Consider the following 12,539-nt stretch of genomic DNA (forward strand, 5'->3'; position numbering starts at 1 on the left):
TCTAGCCTGACTACAGGTCTATTGCATTACTCCTACTTTTAGGATTGTAGCAATAAATCTTATGTTAGTCCAGCCTTACTACTGAGGTAAACTGTTTTCACCACACACACTGCTCTCTTCCAGTTACACTAAGGCTTATCCACGAAAACGCATGGCCACCAGGACCACTGCACAAGAAGAGATGGCAGAGGAAAAGTTTCCAAACAGAAAACAGCATGTGTACACCTATACGTAGAGTAGGTCACTTGTTTTTCATTACAGGGAAGACATGGAGGAGCCTGCACTTGAACATTATTTCAAGTAACGTTCAAGTGCAGGCTGGTTTGTATGCAGGTAACTCACCATTCACTTTATATTACAGTGGCAGGGAGTTCTCGCAATATTTGACCGTACTAAATCATTCTTATTCCACAAACGTATTTAATAACATGCTAAAGTTCTATCAGAGTTGAAGGCTAAGATATTTATCTAATATATTACAAAAGTATATTAAAAGCAGTATTTCATAATATCTGATCCGTGCACACCACCTGATACCATAAACAGAAGAAATAATGCTTTTCTATAGACATGAGAATGGGGAAATACATCAGAGCTGCGGAACAACACACATAAGCCTGTGGCTTACCTGCCATTTAAACACCTCCTCAGTGAGTAGGAGGCTCCCCCCCCACATGTCCGTGAGCAATCACTCCAGGCTCCCCAGGCATCCCAGGAGCCATCCTTATCTTCATCAGAGCGAGTAATTCTGGAGGTCTAAAAAAAAAAGAGCATAAAAGAAAAAAACCAACCCACATTAATTTATGTGGTATATGTTTTACTGCTTGCCATTAATAATACTACATACATTGCTGCTTATTTACAGTATTTTGGATTTATTTACTATTTCAATACATAATAATTACATGGGAAAGGAAGTGGAGTCTTTGAAGATAAAGTGTATTTGATGCGGCACCTTCAGTCAAAGGACTGCTGTCATTCCCAACATTCTGCATAGAAATCACACAGTAGATTTGGGCAATCAGGACAGGCATCATGTTCTGAGCAGCTGCTGAGCTTTCTGAGATCCTAACCAAAGGAGTTTCATACCCAGAACTGATGACTAAAGTCTCTTTTTATCCCAAGTGTGGCTGCACTCAGGCAGTAGTACAGAAATTAAGCACATCAAATCTTTCAGAGTGCACACCCAGAACTGCAAACAGGGAAGCAAACCAAGAATATAACTTCATTACAAAAGTGTTATTACTTTGAAAGAGCTCAGGGAAAAGATTAAAGATCACTTACAGAGTTATTTTAAGGTTACACCAATTATACACTGATTTAAGCTTAAATTCATTTACACAGACTTCAAAAACATTATTACCAGATATCATAAATGTTAAAATGAAAGATTTGTGGCAAAGGCCAAAATTCTTCTTTAAATGACCTTTAAAAATATCATTTTTCACTTGCATTGTATCCTATTCATTTCCCAGAGAATTTTGTCAGAACATTTTAGAAAATGGTTGCTTAAATATAAGTTCAATGTTAGAAAGTAATATGAATCAAATTATTCAGTCATGTCCTTCTTCAAGAGAGCATTTTTTGGTTTCTAATTTTCTTCATGAAGAAAGCATAGGGTGATTAAATTCAGGGTTTCCCCAAACATTCTTTGACTTCGCCACAATCATTCAGCAGCTGTTGCATTTACATCCTACTTTCATTCCTCTGTCTCTGCAACATTTAACATTTCTCTTTTGAAAAGAATATCATGCACACCTTGATAGGACAAGGGCTAATGCGTTAAAACTTAAACAGGGGAAGTTTAGACTGGATATAAGGAGGAAATTCTTTCCTGTTAGGGTGGTGAGGCACTGGAATGGGTTGCCCAGGGAGGCTGTGAACGCTCCATCCCTGGCAGTGTTTAAGGCCAGGCTGGACGAGGCCTTGGGTGAGACAGTTTAGTGCGAGGTGTCCCTGCCCATGGCAGGGGGGCTGGAACTTGATGATTTTAAGGTCCTTTCCAACCCTATTTCCCCAACTATTCTATGATTCTATTCTATGATTCATAACAAAACTTCAAAGAACAATTCCCTGAGAGTCATCAGACATATGACGGGCCAGTTATAGAGAAATTAAGACTTTTTAGAACTTTATATTACACCCCACCTGAGAGGAAAACACCAATTTCTCTAATCACCATGGTGATAGAGTTTGCACATAAAACTACCTCAAACATAATGTAGTGGCTATTAACATCATTATGAATGAAAGTCATATTGTGGATAAAAATGAGGCAGTAAGTCATTTATCCCAGTGACAGAGAACACTGATATTTACTCTGCTCCAATACAATTGCAAATGAAGAACATTAAGAGCTCATCCAAGCTTTAATAAAGACTATTTACACCAATTTTTTTCATTCCCATCGACCTAAGTGGGCACCTGAGGAGACCTCTGACAAACAAAGGCAGTACATTCACGTTATCATTTTATTTTTGACAACACAGGAAGGCACAATTTAACTTGTATTTCAGAATCTTTACTCCCCCTCCCAGAAAACAAGTGCACTGAAACACGGAAGAGCTACCTGTCAGAAATCATCAGGCAAAGAGATACAAACATTACAAACTTAACTGCATCTAAGTAAACCTTCAAGTCAACATAAGTGCCAAAAAAAAAAAAAAAAAAAAGTTTAACATGTTAAAAGCGTGTTTGAATATAAGGAAGAAGTTCTTTACTGTAAGGGTGGTGAGGCACTGGAATGGGTTGCCCGGGGAAGCTGTGAATGCTCCATCCCTGGCAGCGTTCAAGGCCAGGTTGGATAGAGCCTTGGGTGAGATGGTTTAGTGTGAGGTGTCCCTGCCCATGGCAGGAGGGTTGGAACTGGGTCAATTTAAGGTGCTTTCCAACCCAAACTATTCTGTGATTCTATGAAAAAGATTTTCATGAGTAACTAGATTGAGATTAATACAAGAGATTAGTATATGTCTTAATACTAAACCAGATGAACACACTTTAATCCACATTTTATTTCAGAAATAAACTCACGAGAACAAGACTCGCTATTTTCTTCCAAAATCACCAAAGTGAATTAAAAGCGAAGGATGTGTAATTCAAATCTTAACAATATAAGGAGAAACTGTCCCATTTCAGTGAATGAGGTTAGGATGCATTCACACCACAGTTGTATGTATAACTATTGAACAAGAAACCCAAGTGTTAAATAGATAAACTTAGCTGCACTTAAGCAGAACCAAGGACTACTGAAATACATTTTAAAGACATTAATAAGAGTAGGCAGATCTCGTATAATAGCACTACTCCCTGTAGTTAAGCAGCTAACAAACATTGACCATTTCCAAAGTTTTCCATCTCTTCCTCAAAAAACTTGAGCTTGTAAAAAAGGACCTTTGTAAGCTATCTCCATTTGAACACTAAACTGCAGAAGCTGCTCTAAACACATCAGTGGCTCCTTAACTTTCTTGCTCCCCTAACTTTACCAATTTTATGAACATTTACTGTAAAGCTTTAAAAGTGTACTTAGGCCAATCTACCATTCCAGGAACGATAGAGCCCTACTCTGCCAAGATCCCTGAGGAATTTTCACGCTGGCTTTGGGCTTACTTTACATCAGAAGCCAACTCTGCGATGTCTGACACTGAAAATGGAACCAACTGCCTTCAATCTTGAACAAAAAGAGCTCAGCACTTCCCAACAAATCACTCAGCACGTGAAAATAAGTCAAGATGAACAAAAAAGTCACTTCTTTCAAATTTATGAGTGCAAAATTAAAGTCTGTCTTCTACAATCGCAAGGCAAATGATAATTTTTTAATATGTTGAAAAATGATTAAATTTATGATATTTAAAAAAAGCAATGCATGCCACGCTTTTTTTAAACTAGTTAGTTTCTTTTGACAAAGCAGTGGCAATGCCGAAAATAATCCTAACTTCATCATTGCATTAAAACCAGCCACAGACAAAATGGCATCTAAAGCCCTAAACAATGTCCAGTTGTTCACTTCCCAAACTGCTTTGATAAAAGCCATTGTTCTGAACTGTATCTAATTAAAAAGCTGTAAATACTAGGATGATCAAAGCAGGAGTTTATGCCAGCAAAGCCTTCTTCAGAATCACTGACTAATTCAGTGCCCACAGTGTTGACTTAAACTCCAGCTAGTTCAAACTGCTTGTCCCATGGGAAAGAGTTAAAAGCAGCTTGCACTGGCTTTGTAATTTACTAGCAAAATAATACTGATTTACTAGCTGTCTGATTTCATAAACTCTACATATTACATTTGTCTGCACCATGACACCAAACTGAAGCAAAATAAAGAAAAGATGATCAACGTTATGATTTAAACCAACAAAATCTTGGAAGCTCATTTAGGAATTAAATCAAGAGCTAATTGCAACTGGATACAAAAGAGTATTATTATTATCAGGATTGCATTTGTGGTTTGTTTCTTCAGTTTTTCATGGCTTTATTGTCTTCAGTCATAATTCTAACAGTTCAAAAGTGAAGCTTTGCCGAACCATATTAGAATGGAAGCATTTTTCCTTTAGTAGTTTAATTTTGCAACAGATGAAGCAAAACACATACATCAGGCACATTCATTGTGCAAGTATGTACCTACACACGCAAATGTATGCATGTACATGCATATATGTACCCATGCTGTAACACAACCAAGTAAAGGCACAAGAGCTGTAGGGAGTCCAGATAAAATAACTTAAGCCAGCTATAAACACAACCTACATGATTTGCTGCTCTTTACGTAAATCTAGATGGCAAAAGGCGTCACACTTCCACTGGATCCAGCTACACTAGCAGGAGCTGTATCCCTTCCAAAAGCATCACACGCGAATGCAGGGTTAGATGCAAGCATTGCACTCAAAGCGGTATTTAAGAAACTATACAATGTTCGCTTCAGAAATGAATCCAGTTTATATGACACAGGTAGTTTCAAAAAATATTTCCTCCCATTCTATATCCATCCCAATCTGTATCCAATCTATAATTCATTTTCAAAGAGTTAAATCATGACACTGCACATGGACATGGGCAAAGATCACTTGAATCAGGGAATGAGGGAAAATAAACAAGTATTAAAATGCTTGGTGACAGAGGCAGAGTCTCAAAGACTGAGATGACAGTATGCCAAGGTTTCCCCAAGGTCTGAGGCCCAGTAACGTGCAATCTGAGTCTCTGCTGACAAGCTTTAACTGACAGAGACAGCCTTGTACATGGAGAATTTTACTTAAAGTGTGGCACTGGTAGATTTGGACAGAAGGGGAAATGTTAATGCCAGTTTCCCTTCTTCCATCCAGGGCTCTGTTTCACTTCTGTCACATATGGGCACATACCGCAACACCATGTTCTGATATTTATTTGTCTGTGTGCTTTCAAGCCATTCTTGCCCCGCAACATACTACTCAAAGTAACTGAGTATAGCAGAAGTGGGTACTGAGGTAAAATGAAATCCAGATGTTACCAGGGCTGATCATTAATATAAAACAAGGGGATTTTTACTGTCACTTGTAACACCCAGTAAATAACAACAGCTACATTGACACACATTACAAATATCAAACACAGTGCTGTTATATGGAGAAAAATGATTATTTGGCCAAACTTTTGTTTGGCTGTTATGAAGGATGACATAATTGTCTTGAATTTGGTCATGCAGACTTCAAAGGAGATGTGGTGCCAGAGAATGAAGGTCAGTTTGTGCAGTTTTATTATTATTCAGACATCCATTACATAAGGCTTGGATATGTAAATGTTTAGCATTCAGTGTAACAAAGATTCAGTTTCTCAACAGAAAGGCTCCGATACCTTAAATGTTTGTTTTTCAGAGGTTTTAGCATACATTTTTGCTTTAAATATAAACACAAGCCACATAGCCACATACATAGCATTTGACACGAATATTATTGTAACAGAATGTGTAATGAAAAAACATACAGAGCCAACACTGGGATTCATCTGCAAGAGTCTCCAGGTGACAGTCCCCCTGCCATGTACGTGTCACAAACAAACTACCCTAAATCCTGCCTGGTGACATACCCCTGAGCACTTCCCCAGAGCAGGGTGCCCAGCTCTGTCATATTCTAGAAGAGATTCAATACAATCTCTGGGCAGCATCTACCAATGCAGATCATGCCTAGGGCTGGATGGATGTATAAAATGTTCTACTCAACAGGTTAGAGTGATGTGGCTCACAAAATAAGACTTTGTCATAACAAGTAAGGACTTATGCAGGAATATTTACCAATGCATCTGCTACTCTGCTGCAGCTCTCTGGGTGAGCACTCTTTGATTTTTCTCATGGCTTCTTATCAAAGTAGTTTATATTAATTCAAAAAGGCGTGCCAAAGTCCAAAGGAGAATCCCCATAAGGAGTTACATTGGCACAGCTAGATCATATTGCTATTTAATAGCATATTGCGTATAATTAAATTTCTCCATATAGAATCTAAATTCTTCAGATTAAATTCATCCAAGTGAAAGAACCTATTGAAGGGTATAAACACCACTTCAGTACCACTGAAGGCCTAAATTAAGCAATACCCAAAGCTCAGTACTGGCCCTTCTCCCAGGAGTGAATTTCATCCTTGATGGTATTTTGAACAGAGATGAAGCATTTCCTTTTTATTGCTTCTTCCCACTCTCACAATCCATAAACACTATTAACACTTTCCTGACTGTCAGACTCTTACAAAGCACAAGGTTATGTTCTATTCACCAGTCTTCATGTGCAGGACTGCACTATGCCATTTTCTTCTCCTCATACCTACAACAGCTCTGAAGAGAGGTAGCACAAGGAATTATGGCACTAAAGGGAAAATATCCTGCCTGAGTAGCTTGTGATGCATTTCCCAGATTCTTCATTCCAGACACTACACTTGGTGGAAAAGGTATCAAATTGCACTGTTGACTGTATCCATGAGCAGAGTGCATAACTGAAAGAACAAGTATTTACCTGCAGATAATCACTGGATATGCTATTCAGCCTCAGAACTGTATCCTTCACTTTTGACACTGGCTGTTATGTCTATGGCTTTGCAACAAACTACACTAGAAATATCTTTCCTTGCTAAGGTCACATACAGAAATGATTTACACCTCTATTTTGTATGTAAGGTATAGAATTCAGATTACAGATTTAGGAAAAATTATTTCAGTTGTGGCAGCAACTAAATAGAAGAACAGTCAAAACTTATTTCCAGACAAATAAGTATTATTATTGAGTTCTTGCACTGCCTGATTTTAGTAGAAAAACTTCCACTTGTTTCATTAGGACACATTTTGAGACATTTCCTGATATATTTCTACTACTGCTGGGTGTACCTAACTGTGCACTGTATATGTCATTAAGTTTAATATATCTTTTACTTATATGTATCAAAGTTAATTATAAATTATTCTGTATGTTAAAAAGAATGTAGATGGAATTTTAAGATCCTGGAGAAAAAACAATGCACCATTATTTTTGACTGATAAAAACCACCAGGGAGTAAATGAAACTATTTTAAGCAGATGTTTAGAAGTAATTAAATATACTAACACTATTTCAGTCTCATTAACTATTCCTTGCACTTGGCCTTGCTACTGTGTAGTGGTGTCCATGCACCATGAACCGACTGCAAAATGCAATCAGTGCCTGGTAACAAGAAGCGTTTCAGAAACATGAGCTAGTAAAGCTTAGTGACAAGGAGAATCACCAAAAAGAAATGAGCCAAAAGGCAAATGATGGATTTATTCAGCTGCATGAAAGAACACATCTGGGGGCTCAGATGTAGTTTAGAGCTTTCAGTGTTGAATTCTGCAATATATTTTCATTTTACAGCAGTTTTGAATAAATTCAAATTCAAGTTTTGGAAAATAAAACATGCAAAACAGTCACACACAGGAAATATTTACAGCGTAATTCATGTTGATACTAAACTGAATGCAAATCCCAGCATGTTTTTCTGTATTATACTGCATCCAGATTTTCCATTGTTAGTGTGTTGCAAAATTTCATATTGACAACACAGGCCTGCACTGCAGGAGTTGTCAGGACAAAGTTGGAGGTTTTGGCAGGTGGAGCAGGGATACTTGAGGCTTTTGGCATCCAGGAAGGGATGAAATGTTGCTTGGCTGTTTGGCACCTATAAGCTAGCTGAGGCTTTTGGCACCAAAAAGAGTCTGTATCACCTCCTTCCTTCTTTGTGAGCAGTAACACAGGGAACATAGAATTTGTGGGCACGGAGAAGGAATCATGGTGGTTCCCGCCCTAACTGCTTCAAGTAGAAAGCAACTGCATTAGTATACCAGCTCCTGCAGTTATTTCTGCATCTAACAACAGCTATGGACAGCACCTACATGCTCCTGCTGAATGGAATCAGCACTGAAGTAGTTACAGCATAATTAAGCTGCTCTTTTTCCAGTTTCTGAGTTAACTACATTGTTCAGATGAGTTTAAAGAAAACCCACATGAATTCTAGTCTTACTCAATGCTGGCGGGTTTTGATGATCTATACTGAAGTCCAAGGGTACATTTTTATTACCTACCTTTTACAAGAGGAAACTTGCCTCTATCGTCTCTTCTGGATAATGGCAATCTGTTTTATTTTCTTGGGTGATATTCCACAAATTACTATTTTGACAGATAAATGTCTAGCAAAAACAGAAATATTTTTTTTAAACCCTGATAAGCATGTCCTGCAAATAGATGTCACCGACAATGCACCTGACAATCCAGTTTCCTTTGACCCAGTTTGCATTCATGCTTGCCTAACTAGAGCCATGAGTCCTGTATGTGCTCTATCTATAAACAGTAAATGCTATTCCACATTCACCAGTACCAGAACATAGAGAGGTCTTGCTTCCTGAGAACAAACATCAGGATAATAGCCAACTTTGGTGATACTCAGCCAGGCAAGAAGTTCTTGTTTCTTTAATGCTTTTAGGTTCAATCATCCAGGACAGCTGACCAGGATCAAGAATATGAAAAACTTCTCCCTGAGTTCATAGTATTTCATTGTCTTCCAAGATTTAAAAGTACATGTGAACATGTAGCTGGAAATACATAAATTTTAACTCTCAAAACATATTCATTCTTCTGAATCTGCCCCATCTGAAATGGAAACTACACGAAGAAATGTTTAGCATCACTCCAATTCCCTCCATTTCTAAGTGGTCTGGAGAATTATAACTTAAAGATTTGCACGTGTAGCTGGCAAATGACTCAAAAGCCACAGAGCTTGGGAAAAGCACAGAGGTTCTGAAAAGGGAACATAACCAAGAAAGCAATACAGATTGCAGTGTGCTGCCCACTTTCAGTAGCCAGCGTCAGACAAACACCTGCCAGGGGCTGAAAGTGAGATAAAGGTGGAATTCAGAATATGCAAAAAAGAAGGAACGGGATACTTTAAAAAGTTTAACAAATGTGATATACCTTTTTAAAATACCATTGATTACATTAACATGAAGAACTTGTTAGGATACAACTTTTATGTATAACTATATTAAATTAGAAAATATTCTTCACAAAATGGTATTATTAAATACACAGTCCTTGCATTTGGTTGTGCAATGATATCTTGCCACAGACCTAAGGAGAACATTTTTCATTTTCATGTGAAAAAAATAACATGCAGTCTTAATACTTGCTGATGGCAGCTTTTAAGGCTGTGTACTGTGACGTCCATGTTACATGAGATCCTAACCACAGGAAGGAGGAAGAGAAGGTGAACTGTGTGAGTAGCACAGCAGAGAATTACATCCCAGTGTCCAAAGTCAGATTTTAGTGCCCCTTACAGAGCTCTCCCACCCTCTATTTTGAAACTATAAACATTGTGCTTTCTACTATGTGTATCTATAATAGGTACAAACTATATGGGGGGAAAAAAAAGTCTTCAGGACATTTTTCCATGTTAATTATCTCTGGGCCTATGTATAAATCTGCATTAACAACATTCCATATATTTCCTGGAGTTCATAAAAGCAGTAAGAGTCCATGCAAGCTTTACCAAATGCTTATTCAAAATTTGCACCTGGATACACTGGGTTTTTCCACCTTCACACTGCACACCACATGTTCTTCATCCAGCATAAACAGCATGATGGGTCAGCCAGAGTCCAATGTACCAGAATTCCTCAGGTGCATAATAGAAAAAGAGATTCCAATTTCTGGGAAATATATCTGGCATTATTTTTACCTTATTAAATATATTTGCAAACATCCAAATAAAGGCTCTTTTAAATACTTTACCATGCAATTTTTAAAACTTGCCTCAGAAGGTAAAAATTGCATCACTTCAGCACATGCAGTGCAAAGAGAAGAGTAACACTGATAAAAGGATGAGCGTTATGCCTGTGACAAAGCAGAGGATTTTAACAAGCTTCTAAAGATCACAGTGGCACATTGGTGCACTGGCAAATGCACAAAATCTTTCCTGTCAAGGCTTATTTTTCAGGGGGGTTTCCATATTGTGATGCCATATGAAATTGCCATCATACTTCAGTGATTACATATTTTTTAATGCTTATATAATATGATTTCTATGTACAAAACAAAACAAAATAATCCTAAACAGTTCTCCTAGGGGTCAGGTACCTATCCCAGACACATCACCTCTTGATAAAACACCTATGCCAGCTTAGGACCTCCTCATTTCCTTCTTGATCTGTCCATTTGATGGAGACCCACTTGTCCAAAGTTAAGGAAGTCCTTCTAGGGTAAGGAGAGCTATGGCAGGAGTGCTATGAATTACTGAAGCTCTAGATTAAAATTAATCAAGGTAGCAAACTGATAACTTACAAGTAGGAGCGAAGTGACAGAGCAGAGCACAGGTGGCACTTGTTTTCCAGCCTACAGGTAAGCTGTAAGAACAGGCCCTGACACAAAGCCAGGAGCTATTACCACAATCACCATCAAATTTCACTCCTGCTGATTTGTGGTGATCCTGGTGGTATTTGCCCAAATTAGCACTGCAAACCCTGAAGTATAAGAAAGGCTATTCTGCTTACACGACACACATACGTGATCCAAGTATACTTGGATCCTAGACCATTCGACACATTCACAGAATGGTATCTGCTTGTTTCCACAACATTATCAATTACTGTATTATGTTGAATTTGTTAAAGAGTTGATTTGCCAAGAGACTCTTGCATGCAAGACTTACAGACAGGTTATGGTAAAGTAAATAGAGTACGGGCATTTAAAATTACTTCTAAGTTACACACTATTTACAATTTATATAATAAACAAACCTCATACAATTGCAATTATAAATTATGTATTTAATTTAATTTAAAGCAATACCCTAAAAGCAGTAACTTCAAAACACCCAAGTCCTTAACATTTATGTACCTCTATATACATCCTTTTAAAACAAAATTCATGTTTTTTTCTAATTGGTTACAACAATCTTTTTTTCTTTTTAGGAATTTGTTTAGAGGATTTACAATAAAAAAACCTGCAGAAACCAATCCTTTTTCCCAGAAAAGAAAAATAAAATGACTGCACCTCTAACTTTAAAAAGAGCCCCAACACATATCATATATTTTTTAAATTTGTTTAAAATAATTTTCCTGACTTGAGACACTGTCTGCCAAGTTCCAGCTAGAAGCAAAATTTTATGGCCAGCTGCCAAACCTATGAATAAAAGGAGTTTATAGGGGAAATACTGACAGAAGAATAAACTGTAGTTAAAGCAGCCAGTACAGAAAAGTCTTTCCTGTTCATTTTGTCTATCCATAATCTGCAATATTCATAAGCCTGGATATTGGGATATTTTGCCTCAGTTTAATGCCAAGATTATCAGTAGTGCCAGACTGATGATTTGGTTGTAGGCATTTATACCATATCACTCGGATGAGGCATCCAAACCTCTTGCTTGTGAGCGAGAGCTTCGACCCATGTCTCCTGACTCACCCTGCTATTTAATACTACATGTAGCACTTTCAATGGTAATATTTCTATAAAAGTAATGCAAAGCAGATCACAGAACATAAGCAGATACACCTGGCAACAGAACAAATGTCAAAAGGAAAAATATTAAAGCCACATTGTTAGCTGACAGCAATTATAAGAATCCTAATTTTCCTTTCCATAAATACAGAAAAATTAAGTTTATCAGTTTTGAATTTTAAAGACATTATTTTATGTTGACGTATTTCTCACCCCTGATTTTTGAAGTAGATAACACATAGTGTAGAGCCATTTTAAATTAATATATTGAAAGAGAAGTATTAAGCCCATAACCGAGAAGCAGTCTGACTGAAGTTAATTCTGCCCCAAGTAACTCTAAAACTTGTGAGCCCGATCATGGTGCCTCTTTACTACGGCATAAATCAAATTTAACAAGATGAGTTTTCTTCTCAGAGAAAACAGTTCTTGCCCCTTTAACCGTGACCTGATCTTTGGGTGATATTAAGCAAAGGCATAACTGATCCAAAATCAAAATATAATTTTAGTGTTTCTTTTTATTACTCATGCTTAACTTAGAGACAAATTTAATATTTTAGTTTGCTCAGCTTCACTGGCTCCAGCTGATTTCCTG

The 12,539-nt window shown here is 37.4% G+C and overlaps 1 protein-coding gene across 6 annotated transcripts in view; it reads right to left on the reverse strand.

The window, feature by feature from the left end:
* ADAMTSL3 (ADAMTS like 3) overlaps window positions 1-12,539 on the reverse strand; it is a 179,528-nt gene that overhangs the window by 94,960 nt on the left and 72,029 nt on the right. For all 6 annotated transcript variants that reach the window (XR_009724559.1, XM_061347296.1, XM_061347297.1 and 3 more), the window contains exon 4: window positions 629-756. Coding sequence is in view for 5 of the 6 variants with exons in the window: in XM_061347296.1 (XP_061203280.1) it covers window positions 629-756 (128 nt within the window). In the remaining variant the exon portion in view is untranslated. The remainder of the gene's footprint in view (window positions 1-628; window positions 757-12,539) is intronic.

Source organism: Neopsephotus bourkii, unplaced genomic scaffold (genome assembly GCF_033783945.1).
Source record: "Neopsephotus bourkii isolate Nb327-2 ecotype Australia unplaced genomic scaffold, CSIRO-AGI_Nbou_v1 NB_318, whole genome shotgun sequence".
NCBI classification, from domain to species: Eukaryota; Metazoa; Chordata; class Aves; order Psittaciformes; family Psittacidae; genus Neopsephotus; species Neopsephotus bourkii.